The sequence below is a fragment of the Salminus brasiliensis genome, chromosome 17 (assembly GCF_030463535.1).
Source record: "Salminus brasiliensis chromosome 17, fSalBra1.hap2, whole genome shotgun sequence".
Taxonomy (NCBI): domain Eukaryota; kingdom Metazoa; phylum Chordata; class Actinopteri; order Characiformes; family Bryconidae; genus Salminus; species Salminus brasiliensis.
Window position 1 is genome coordinate 10,824,650 of NC_132894.1, and position 13,725 is coordinate 10,838,374.

Consider the following 13,725-nt stretch of genomic DNA (forward strand, 5'->3'; position numbering starts at 1 on the left):
GGACCTCTGGTCCTGGAGGCCTGTAGTTGAGTACAGTTGACATCCTGCTCTAACACACCGAACACTAACACTAAACCCGGCTTAATCAGCTGAATGAGATTTATTTGAACAGGAAAAATCACAAAACCGTGCTAAACCAAGGTCTTCCAGAACCGAAGGTCTCTCACACCCAGTTTGTTTACTAATGTCCACACCACAGTTCAGGCTTTTGTGACGCTGTACTTTTTTGGTTCAGGGTTTTAAAGAGAGTGTCAAAACAGTCTGAACCAAAGAAGGAAAAAGACATTTTCATAATATAGCATCAGTACAGATACCCGTCACAACAGCAGCCAGTGGATTTGGAGATGGACATTACACTGCTTAACAGAACAAACAACTAACAAGCTAGTGAGCTGACTTAGTCCAGTCTGGCTAAGTGTTTGTCTCGTCAAATCCAGGTGGGAAGTGAGGTGAGAAACAAAAGAACAAAAGAAAAGAGAAATCTTACCATGAGCCGGATCGGGAGGTCCGAAGGCCAGGTTGTAGCGCAGGATGTAAAAGTTATTCCACACATAGAGCTGGTTGTCCCTTGGGTTGTACTCCACGGCTGCGATGTACTGGTACTGGTTTGGGAAGTTAATATCCACAAACTCCCCGCGGCTCTGCTTGGTGTTGTAGATGTAGTCGATGACGCCCTTACTGACTTCGTTCTCGTTGTCCTCGTACGAGGACCTCACCACATACAGGACGCCGCAGATCATGAACGCGTTGGAGGCCGAGCGCTTGTCGTACGCCGTTTCCCACGTGGCCTCGAAGCGGAGGGTATAGGGGTTCAGCTGACTGAGGACCATCATGCCATTGTTCTGCTCGGTGGCGTAGATCACCCACAGGCCGTTCTCATCCACCGCCAGGTCAATGTCCGTCTTCCCGCCCCACTTGTACGGCGAGGTGTCGTGGTAGTTGGCGTTGTTGATTATGGCCTCGCCGCTCTTGATCCGAGTCCGGAGGTCAAACTTTACTATGTTGCGCGTTCTCTCCTTGTTAAAAAACACTGCTCCATCATATACCACGAATCCGGTCCCGTCCACCCGGTGGGGCAGTTTATATGTGGTGGTTTGCCGCGAGTTCTGGAAGTCGTCGAGTGACGAGTACTCTATGAGCGTATCGGTTCGGTACGGAGTCCAGGGCATAAAGTACACTTTGTCGCCGGCCTGAAGGGGGTCTTTGCACCAGGCCCCGGCTTGCTGCTCCGCCTCAAAGAGAAAGGAAGGATCTCCAACAGCTTTCAGAGTTCCAGGACAAACAAAAACTAGTGATAGGGAAGAGTAGAACAGAGAACAGTCAAAAGTAAGCAAACGCAGCCCGGACGTATTGTAATTAGAAGGCCAAGCGGCCGGTCTTGCACTATTGTCAGCTCGATAATTGGGCAGTCTGAGAGGACAGGGGACAAAAAACACACACTGGAGTGGCTAAGAAGCTACAGCTATTCAGCATTCACACGCAACAAAAGGGAGTTTATTTTAGTGCGAAGATTCTGGATCTGAAAGTAATTGAAGCTAAAACAGAACATAAAAGTAGTTTTTCGAGTCTGAAACCAAAGGCTCTCTGCTGCCCGGACATACTGTATGCCGAAGGGGAACGAGGGGGTATTAAAACAGCAACGGAAAATTGAAAGAAAAAGAAAGAGGGGGAAAAAAAGAAAGAAAACAAACCAATCTGTCCTGCAAATAAAAGAAGCCAACTAAAACAGATTTGGTACAAAAACAGGGAGACAGGGAGAATTTCAATAGCAGCATACAACCAGTTTGCAAACGTGAATACGGAGACATCTGGCATTTACACGGCCTTTATGCTATACCTGAGAGAGGCTTTCTTTGTGACTAAACTGTGCAAATGTCACAACCATTAAGATTTAAAGCAACATTAACTTTTTGAGGTGTTATGTTGTTTCTTTTGTTTGTTTGCTTTTTTTTTTTTTCTTCCCTGAACACAGACACAATAATCAAACGTGAAGAGAGCAGTAAGTGGCAGGGTCGGGAGAGGGCAGAGAAAGAGAGAGCAAGAGAGAGAGAAAGAAAGAAAGAGAGCAAAGAGGAGAAAGGGGGAGAGAAAACGGCAGTGAATTTAATAGGCCAAGAGAAAACCTGTTACCATGGCATGCTATGGAAGAGGGGGGGGGGGGGATTGGAAAGCCAGGCAATAAGAGACTGTGCCAAACAGAAGAGCACCCAAGGGTACAGGGAAGGGGCGGAGGAGGAGGGGGGGGGGGGAGAGGGGGAGGTGGGGAGAAACCCCTACAGACTCCAGCCTCCACATCACAGCTAACATTTAAGTTGCAAGTGTCTTATCATCATGTCTTTATAATGAGTCCTCCTCCCATTGCTGCAGTTTTACTGACCTTTACTGATTCAAGAGGATTATTCCTACAGCCTGCTAGGATCAGAAAGGCAAGAGTGGGGATAGGAAGGTTTTTACGACCATATGCCACAAAAATAAGAAAAGAGAAAATAAGAAAATAAATAAATAATATAAAATAAAAAAAAAACAGAAAAAAAATAAAACAAAAAGAAAAGAAAAGAGCTACGGGGAGTTTAGATTGTGTCAGTTATTTACCTTTTTGCTCCACTTCTATTTTAAGCGTTGGAAGAGAGAATGAAAGGGGTGCAAGGGGGGAAAAAGAGATTAACATGAATTAACTATCATGTCCATGAATACATGCAGTTCACATGTCATGAGTTAAAGGATAATATATACCTAGTTAGAAAGAGAGAGAGAATTAGGTTAGAACCAGACACACGAGGCGACCCTTTTTTAGCTGAGAAAGAGAACCAGGTTAGAGGTTAAACAGTGGGAAAAGATGTGGAGCCTAACAGCACGACACAGGGCTTCAGCAGCGGAGCATCCAACAGGTAGATTTTCCACAAGAACTCCAGAGAATATGTACTTGAATGGAAGTTAATAATAGAGATGGTAGAGTTGCTAACTGATAGAAAATGACACTGTATCCAGCTCAACCTCTTCCCACAGGCCCAAGAGTGGCCACTGTTTCTGCAGTTCAGTCTTCTTCATACCTCATACGTAAACGAGCAGAATAGACCTGAGCATTCGAGGCATGGCCTCTGAAGGAGTCCTGTGGTATCTGGCACCAAGATAGCAGCAGGTCTTTTTAGTTGTGAGGATGGGCCTACGTGGATCACATCAATGAGCCTCAGGTACCTAGCACTTTTGGTAGGCACCATTGACCACTATCCACCTAGCGATCACAATTCGGCTCTCGTCTGTTTTAGATCATTAGTCAATCGACTGTTCACCTGCTGCCTAATAAATCTCACCCCTTGACAGATGCCACTGCAGATGAAGATAATCAATGTTAATCACTTCACCGGTCAGTGGTGCTAATGTAATGGCTGATGGGTGTAAGCCAGATATCAGTCACATTTTATGGTTACTTTGATTTAAAATAATAATAATAATAATAATAATAATAATAATAATCAAAAAAATAATGATAAGTACTTAATAATCAAAACTACACTCTGGACAATTGAGCATCTCCCATGTTAAAAAAAATATATATATATTATATTTATATGATTTAAAAATGACTCAAAAAAATTATTTAAATCAATTAATTTACAGGAAAGAATTGCCACTAGTCGTCTACAGAAAGAGGTTTTTTGACTGATACAGCATAATACAGCATTCAATACTTTTAACATCAAGCAGAGCTAATTATTAAATTAGAGCTAATTATTAAAGAGTTTCTTTTAACTAGACACAGAGTTCTTAAGAAAATCACCCATCCAATGCACAAACGTGCCTTACACAAAATACAACAGAAAAATAAATAAAAATGACAACCATGGAGACAATTAGCATATGAAAACCAATTTAAGAAATTGAACATTCTCTAATAAAATGATGCAATACAAAAATCAGCAGATTCTAAAGATTCTTGGTTCTGTTTTACACAGAACTGATCAGTTAATATTGCACGCAAGTTAGTTCTCATTACTAGGCACAATGTTGATGTAGCACTGAGAATCATCAGAGCTAGCAACTGGCTGTTTTCTGTGTTATAGTTACACTAAAAATATCTAACATTTACAACTACACACACACACACAAAGCTTCCCAACAGTTCCCGCTCTCTTCATTACGACCTCTTGAAATGAGCATGTATTGCTTATATCTAGGCGTATATGGGTAAGATGAGTATACATTAAAAGTGTGAACATTAAAGACCCAATCAGGAATTTCAAGAACACTGCATAGATTGCTGATGCAGAGTCTCCACATTTTTACTAGTGTTTGGGCTTGCTGCACGTGTGGGGATTCCTGATTCGGACCTTAATGCAATTTATGACACAAATTATAATTCAATTATGTTCAAACAACTTTCATCTTTGACTGAATGTGAATTTTAAGTAAGAGACAGTGGGTGTCTCAACATTTGGGTAGAGGAAAGACATTATACAGAGTCATATTTTTGGGATAGAAGAACTCCAGCTTCCCTAAAAAGTCAAACACAAAGCGGTGAAGTCAAATGAATGGACGGCGCTGTGGACAGCCAGAGCATGAAAATTAATCTGGAAAGGATCAATATCCTAATATTAAAGCAGGTGTTAAAAAAAGGGAAAAGTCATCAGTGACCTAAGATTTCAACAAGAGAGTTATGAGAAAGAAGGGGAGGGAAAAAAATAAATAAATAAATAAATAAAAGGAAAAAAGTCAGGATGCTGAGGATGGTTCCTGAGGAAAATAATCAAAAATCATTGCAACAACAAATGACAAATCAACCTTAGATAATCCACAACATTCAAAACCACACTGCCTGTACTTTTCTCAGTTTTACTTTAAAGTTGAGTTAAAATCATACATTTAAGATGAGGGTAGAATCTTAATTGGGGGAGGTGAAATCAACCCTGGGTCAAAATTATACAAACACCCCCTTAGATTTTTTCATTCAGTGGTGCTGACCAAATCCAATGCCTTTTTTTAACTTGCCAAGAGCATGACCTCTTAACTTATCTGCTAGTGATCATGATTGGCTACAGTTGGTAGCTTCTCTTTAAAAAGTGTTTTACATCATAGACTGAGCTGCCAACCAAGAAAGAAGTCATTGTTCCCTCAAACTCAACTAAAGTTTGCAGCTGAACCACATGGATAAAGAAACAGCTTTCAGGAGGAAAGTTTTATGGCCCGATGAGACAGAGATCGAGTTGTTCGGCCACAATGACCAGAGATATGTTTAGAGAAGTAAAGGGGAGGCGTTCAGCCCCAAGAACACTGCACCAACTGTTAAGCATGGTGGTGGCAGCAACATGCTCTGTTAAAAATTGGACACAACTGGGTGTTCCAACAGGACAATGATCTCCCACACACACCAAAGCTGGTCCTGACCTCAGCCCTATTGAAAATATGCTGACTGTGTTTAAAACGTCGGGTCAGTTTTATGAAACAAACAGATTCTGCCAATATGAGCGGTCAAATATCCAACCAGGATTCTGCCGCAGGCTTGCTGATGGCTTCCAAAAGTGTCTGGATTAGGTGCAACTTGCTAAGGGACATTAAACCAAATATTAGGTCTGCTGTATGTATATTTTCGACTGTGTTCAGGAGATTTCAGGAGGGGAGAAAAAAAAAATTGAACCTAGTTCTTGATGGTTTCTCTATTAAAGACGTATGCTGCACACTCGTTCTGCCCCAGAAATAAAGCGGTTCTAAGGAGGTCACTGAAAGCCTGATATTGCAACATTGCCATGATATTCATGTGCTCTATCAGTATGTAAAATGAGTGTCCGTAAACCCCTGACCACAGCTGAAATGTTCACCATACTCGCTTTTGAGTTTTATTAGGACAAAGTTGTGAAAGCTGCGAGGAAAAAAAAAGCTTGGAGCAATGGGCTTTACTGTCAAACGCTGATGTATTTTTAGATGGGTTTTGCACTCCTCACTAGGGTTCTGTAGGTGGGTAATATCTTTAACGGACAGTAATGCCTTTAACAGAACAGAGATATTCTCCTGGTAGACGAGACAAGTCAGCTGGAGAATAATACAACTATCTAATTGCCTAATGGAGCAAAACAATCTATACTCGTAATGTAATGGAACATCCTAAAATAGAACGAAATTATTTGGTTTGACTTTGTTCATCTTGTACTTCTGTGCCATTTGTCTTTCTAGGTACCCAGATTACAGTGCTATGGTTAAGGCACTACTGGGAGGTACCATGTCTGGCTATAACTAATACATTAGATTTGTGCTGCCTGTCAGACTGCATATCTTTGCTTTTCTTTTTTTTCTTTTTTTTTTTTTTTTTTTTAGAGGTCATCAGCAGCCGCAGATGCTTCTGCACAGCTATGCAAAGAATGGGTCTAATGAGGACATTCCTTGGCTTTCATGTGCTGTGTATTAAGGTAATTAATTCTTCCATTTACAAGCCTACTGGATGCTAAACTACTAAATAATGCTCATCTGGCTAATGAGGAGCACTTCTGACACCAGCCAAATGAAAGAGACTAACAAAAGCAGCGGGCAATGACAGATGTGCACAATGCATTTCTTTAGGGTCATTGTAAAGCAGGACAGGTAAAGAATGTACAGAAACAAAAGAGGCTCCCCTCATAAAAGTATAACAAAGATATAATTGACTGAGGTATGCTTTTCTTGTGTTGTACATATATGTCAGACACACTTCACAAAAGGTGTAAGGGTTTTTTTTCCCCCTCTTAAGATGTTCAGTGGATCCTTAGAAACAGGCAAAGCGAGAATGTCAACAAAGGCAAGGGTGAATCTTTACTTAATAATATGACCGCTCATACTTACTATAGGGGACACACTCATACTGGACCTCAAGGTATTTGTAGGTGCCCGGGCAAGGGTCAGGGAAGACATCTGATCCAGTAATGACAATGCACTGGGTTCGATTATTGCACCTGAGGGAGGACGACGGATAGAGAGAGAGGGAGGGGGGGGGAGAAGAGAGTCAGAATTTGAGTGAATTAGAACGAAAAAAGGAAGAAAGAAAAATCACAAGAGATTTTCCTGACAGAGAGAGAGTTCACTGTGCGCACCTTCGCAGAGCACCAACTGTCAGCTGTCAATAATGCAATTGGGCTTGTTGTTGCGAGGATCAATATGAAACAAACAGTGGCGTTGGAGTAAAAGGCCGGCTGATTCTAAAAAAAAAAAAAAAAAAAAAAACCCTGCCTTTTTCCCCCTCCGTTGTTGTTCGGGACGAGATGAAAGGGGCTGAAAATTAGCGGAGCGCACAGATGCCACGGCGGCCCCTTTTCGACACTCCGACAGAGATAAACAACCTAATCTATGAGTGTTCATACCCGCCAGCTCATGAGTTATAAGGATCTTACGTATACATCCTTGGGGCTATGCTGATTGGGCCCATGATGGATTCAGTCTCCTTATATGCCATTTCACTCTGTTGAATTTTTCACCCTTTGTCATGGGCCGTAATGGATTGTGTGCTTGTCCAGGGTCGATCAGTTTGCTTTTGGCTCACGACGACAAAAATTACAGAAAAATATATTTAAAAAAAATAAATAAAAAAACAACCACAACAAAAATTATGCATTCTAATTACAGATATTCATCAGAGTGGCTTACTTACAATGTAAATGCTGCTGATTGATTAATCATACCGTGTGCACTGTTAAATGTAGATCCCTTCCTTGAATATTAATCTGATAGGAAAAGAACCACGCTGGGTGCTCAGTGTGTCTGTCTTCCTGTGTACGTTTGTTTGTTTGTCTGTTTTCTTTCTGTCTCATATTCTTTTTTTTTTTTTTAAGTTGAGCTTTTCATGCTTGCCTTGGAGAAAACAGAACTTTTTTTCATGCTGTTTCTGTGCTTGACCTTTTTTTTTTTTCTCTCCCCTCTATTTGTTGTCGTGCAGGCTCAGCCGATACGCTCAGGCCAGTGAATAAATCTCGACCCCCTTCCCCCTCCTGACATCCTCTCACTTTGGCCCTCCTGATGTCGTAGACTGTGATCGTGGCCACAAACCAACGGCCATATTTACGCCGCCACACCGGGCAGTTCATCCCCCTGATGAGACTTAGCATTTTTATCTGTCGTCTGTTGCCTTTAATCAATAGCTCTGTCCGTGGGCAAGTGCCTACTCTTTCAATTGATCGCTGAAAATCTATCTGCAGTACATTGGTGTATTTTCTTCTCTGCTTTCCTCTCTCTATGTGTGTGTGTGTGTGTGTGTGTGTGTGTATATATATATATATATATTTTCCACTGTTGGGCATAGGGAACCATTCAGAAAGTGGACTACAGTTTAAAGAGACACCGGTCAAAGAAGCCCAGCACATTTTCTATGAGGCAAATTGATTTCCCAGATCCCAACATGCCCACAAAAACAAAGGTCCTCAGAAACTGATAGAAACTAAAAGGACATTTCCTCACAAACCAGCAGCGGCGGGTGGCTGAATTAGCCCGCTGGCATCTTTTCCTTTTTTTTCCTGACCTGGCCTGAGGGCAACATTTTTCTCCACGCTTATTTCTCTTTACCTCAGCAACTAGCTGTGACAATTAATTTGTCTTATTTTCAGTGTTTTAATAAACAGAGGGAAGGAGGAGATGCTTTCCCAGGCAGCGGAACGAGGGGTGGCTGGCTGGCTTTCTAGTACACATGTTCGGCACAACCGCACAGCCACAGCTGTGCATTCCTGACCGGCACACGCAGGGGAGCCACCTTGGGAAAATTCAAGACCCTCATAAGGATTTTTTTGCCTTTACTAACGGCCCTCACGTGTGATAACAGTTGAAAATATGGGCGTGTTCTCTCATATAAGCGAACTGTGGCGCCAAAATGATAAAATTACAGCACACACCACTAGAGCTCGCCGTAATGTGCCCATTGGCTCTTCTTTCTTTAATTTGTGGTTCTATTAAAAGGGACTCGCACTGCATTGTATGCCCTACATTTCATTCAGTCACACTGTCTATGCATTTGCATAATTGAATATGCGAATAAAATATAGGTATCTGTGCTGGTGGGCAAAGATCGCCTCCAATAGGGGGCGGTTAACAAATTGCTTGTAGTCGCAAAGGATTGTAAGTAAGTTTTACAAGGATGTAATATCTTCGTAACATTTTAAAAATCATGACGATTTAGCCTGCAATCCGTAACAGTAACTCCATGGCTCATTCTTTCTGATGCATGAATTTAGGAATCACCCTAAGATTTTCCAAAGCTAATCCTCCCATATTTCTGACCTTTAAGGAGCGCTGAGCATTGGCTCTGCCCGAGCAGCTTGAGAGTGCAGCAGAGAGCTGATGAAAATCTCCCTCCAAAATAGACCCTTGGCTGGCAGATGTTTACAGAGAAGATGAGAACCATCTTACAGGTGACAGTGTGGGTCTAACATACACACCTCCTTTTGTCACCAGGGCTGCTCTTGTTGTTCTCGTGTTGGTGAAAGTTAAGCATTTAGGAATTGTGGAAATGTGCACTGAATGCTGACTCTTAGCTTGGGGGGGGGAACTCAACAGAGAAGGCCCACTTTGCTGCTGCATGACTGCTGTACGTTACATGTGAATCCAATTTGGGTAATGATTCTCTACAATATAGGGATGCCTCGACTCCTCCAGGGGAAGGGGTGGAAGAACAAAAAAGGGCAGCTCCCTGAAAACAGATCAAGGTCACAGGATTCATACACTCATGTTTCCCTTGTGTCCATATGGGTTTCCTCTAGGTACTCCGGTTTCCTTCCACCTTCCAAAAACACAAGGTAGGTGAATTGGCCATGCTAAATTGTCCCTAGGTGCAAGTGTGTGAGTAAACGTGTGTGTGTGTGTGTGTGTGTGTGTGTGTGTGTGTGTGTGTGTGTGTGTGTGAGAGAGAGTGTGAGTGTGTAAAACCCTTTGACGGACTGACGCCCTGTCCAGGGGGTGTCCCTGCCTTGCACCCAGTGATTCCAGTTTTCCCCAGACCCACTATGACTGACAAAAAGAAGCAGATGAGAAAACTGAGGAATGGATGTATTATTGGCTGGATGAATGGAGGAATACTGCCATTTGATTGGTCAGAAGTCTTCTAGGCAGAGACAGTTCTACTGTTCATGGCATGCTTGGAGTGGAGGACCATGGCAGAGGCAGGGGTGCAAATAGTGTGATTTTGTGAAAGTAGGCTAGAGCCAGCAGAGCTTTCAGGCTTTCACATCTTCTAGAATATTCTAAGCAAGTTGTCCTGCTCTGGTCGGAGTTCACCTTCCTTTCTGATGACCACAAAGTCTGCTGTGGAGAAAACCTACTCTGCCGGCATGGACGAAGCGGGGATGCTTTCCTAACCTACTGTTTTATTATATTAGGCCTACATACAGCCTGTGAAAGAGCCACAAGGCCATTTAAGAACATTCCATTTCTTTGCCTTAAGAAATTCTTGGGTGGCTTTCACTGTATGTCTCGGTCATTACCCACCTGCACCCTGAGGCGCCAGCCTATTTATTTAGCAACGTTTGACAGAATCTGAGCAGAAAGTATAGCTCTATACACTTCAGAATACTTCTGCTACTTCTATCAACAGTCACATCACCAATAAACACCAGTGAACACCATCTAGCTCCACTGGCAGTCATACCATAACGTGCATTGATGCTGCCTCCATGCTATAACAGTGTCTCCACCATGTTTGACAGATGGTGGGGTATGCTTTGTTCATAAACCCTTCCTATTCTTTATTGATTTTTCATCTGTCCAAAGAATCTTGTTCCAGAACTGGACAGGCTTAAAACTTAAATGTTTTGAGGTTTACCAGTGGTACTAACAACAGTCACCTTCACTTGCATCACCACCTCTTTAGACCGGCTACCAAATGCAAATTAAATACGCAGAATCAACTCCAGACATCTTATCTAATCTGTCATTAAGCAATCAGAAAGCAGGCTGCACAGTCATGAAACTGCATCAGTCAACTGTCAGAGTATATTTAAGTATGTGAAAAAGGACAAACTACACAAAAATTGTCCGTAATTCCTAAACACAATTGCAACCCGCTTTGACTTGTTCATTTCAATTTTAGTGCTGCGTACAGGCAAAATGACAAATTGTGTCACTGTCCAAATACTTTTGAGCCTCACTGTATATCAAATATATGCATAAAACCCACCAAATTACAAAGCAAATGCTGTGCAAATGCTCAACTTGAGTAAAAAGAAAAAAAGAACATTGTCAATATGCACTCAAGCATCAGCTTGCCTTGCAGGCTGCAAGTGGGCACCCAGCGAAGTGCTGCAAACATGCTGCACAACAATGCTATGCAAAGATTACTGCAACACTGAATGTGGGTAAAATATACAGGCTGTGCGAGATATTTACCAGATCTTAAGGAAGAAATGAAAGAAAGGAAGGAGGGCAGGCCGCTGAAATGGCTGCTGGTTTTCCTCCACAACAGGTCATAGCACTTGAGACGTTCTTAGTAAGCTCAGAGGTCCAGGAATTACTGTCCAATATACTAACATATGACTCAAATCCCACCAAAGCAACATTACGATCTTTAAACAGAATGACTAGGCAATAAGGAAAATACTATAATGGCTATAATGGATATAATGTCAATAGCAATACTGTGCTTTGATTACAGTGGAAGGCGCTACTGTTTTATTACTGCTACTGTGCCCATGCAAACATTTGACACTGTGTGGATAGTTAGAACCTCTTTCTCTGCAGCGCTCCATCATTTACTGATTAGAAATCAAGGAAGCACCTGGGAAGTGCCTCTTGATTTCACAAACAAGTGCAGTTCTTGTTTTTAGAAGAATCCTAATCTGGAAGAGTAGAAATAATCACTATACGGGCATATGAGCGCAGAAGCAACGGCGCCAGGCTGTGTGCCATCAGGCGGTAAATGCAGGGGTCTGTGGAGAGCTATGCAAGCATTTATGTCGCTAATACAAATAGAGCCGTATTCTTCGCGTATGCCATGGAGGGAGGATGTCCCCGCCATCACTAAGCTTGTTCCCCTAAACAGCATAATTAACAGAGCATTTCATGAGGGACAAAGACGAGGATGTAATGTGAGGAACCCAAGGACAGTTATGCTGCCTTCAATTAAACATCATTTCCAATGCAATGCAGCAAGCTAACTTCTTTTCTTCTCCCAAATACTACCAAATTATCATTTCTGATGAGTTCACTGGGGCTCAGTACTTATGAAAAACGCATTTCTTCAAGTACGGTTTTTAAATTCTCCCCTTACGTCAACCAACCTCCTAGGTAAAATCACAAACCCTGTAGCTTTATCATTTTACAGAGGTTTTTTTTACAGAGCTCTTCGTTTACTTCGACGAATCCATCCACTTGAATCTGAGCACGGCCATTAAAGTGATCTCCAATACAGTTCAAAAGTACTCCCACTGTGATCTTGAGCCTGAGGTTTATCCACACAGAATTGAAGCACCGGGCGCTAAAAATTAGTCTGCATCTATTATTAATGCGCACTAATCAAGCGTCATGATGAATGATTATGATGTTGGTGGTGATTCATTACTCGGCCAAAAGAAATAACAACATGAAAAGTGCAAAACAATGCAATTTCACATCTGGGCTTGCGCAAACCTAAGGAGGCATATCCCTTTGAAAAGTTTCCCGTGTAGATTAGCACCCACTTGAGACGGCTAATTGCCTGCAGCTGAAGGGCCTAATTGAGCCGCTGCAGTTTCGGGCCTATTTTCATACAAATCATGGCACACGTATAATAAGCTGAGCGGAAATACAAACAACCCGCGCTGCCGAGACCTACAAAACACATCAAAGGCCGTCTCACGCAGAACTTCCTGTTTGCCAGCGCAACGCAAGAAAAGAGGAATTGCAAGGCTCCAGATGTAGCCCAGTCACTCAAGCGGCAAAGCGGATACATGAAAAAGCAAGATTTTGAGTAGTGTTTAAGGGCACGTTTGAAATTAACATCCAGATATTAAAAGGTGGAGGGGGATGCTCTCTGTGCTGAGGGTGTTCCAGTCAATAACCTGATAGCTTGATTAGAAATGGAGCAGAGAAGAGTGCAGTATCTTAGAAATGTTGAAATGTAAAGCCTGTTCACACGTTAAGTTTTGAAAACTAACCCACGTATACTAATGCTAACGTATTTCCCATCTAGCAGTCCAAACCTGATAGAAAACAGGCTGACCAATCAGAGCTCATGGTAGCGGGAATGGTTGCTTCCCAAGCGAAACTTGAGACAAAGCTAAACTGATTTCAGCAGAGCACAAAAGCTTATACGCTTATACACTAATGGCCCAGGGGTCATGGGTCTGAATCCGGAGCAATGCCGCTTTGACATCAGTGGCCGGAGTCAGAGAGGGCACAATTGGCCGCGCTCTCTGTGGGTGGGTAGACTGCGCTCGCCGTCCTCATCACTCTTGAGTGATGATGGGACCCAGTGCCTTCGTTCGAAAAGAGGCGGCGACTGGCGTGTTAATTCTTTACCCTCCTTGTGTCAGGAGAATTGCTAGTGCTAGGGGAAGTTACAAACGGGTGGGTTGAATGGCAGTATCAAATTGGGAGAAAAAGAAACTTAGAAAAATTGGAAAAAACAAAACAAAACAACAAAAAAAAAAAAAGTGGACCATAGCTGAAACGCTGAAGAATGACATTACAATGGCTGAATATAGGTTCATCCTAGTCTGTTCATGCCCACAAAGAACTGTAAACCATAGCGTCTCTCGCTAATTAACGCTCATGTGCTTGTTTTCTTTTGTAGTTGATGGTGTTTAAAAG

At 42.4% G+C, this 13,725-nt stretch overlaps 1 protein-coding gene across 24 annotated transcripts in view; it reads right to left on the reverse strand.

Annotated features, from left to right (window-relative positions):
* adgrl2a (adhesion G protein-coupled receptor L2a) overlaps positions 1-13,725 on the reverse strand; it is a 98,840-nt gene that overhangs the window by 45,046 nt on the left and 40,069 nt on the right. For all 24 annotated transcript variants that reach the window (XM_072660986.1, XM_072660981.1, XM_072660980.1 and 21 more), the window contains exons 4-5: positions 6,808-6,917; positions 488-1,288 (exon numbers count right to left, since the gene is read on the reverse strand). In XM_072660986.1, coding sequence (XP_072517087.1) covers positions 488-1,288; positions 6,808-6,917 — 911 coding nt within the window. The remainder of the gene's footprint in view (positions 1-487; positions 1,289-6,807; positions 6,918-13,725) is intronic.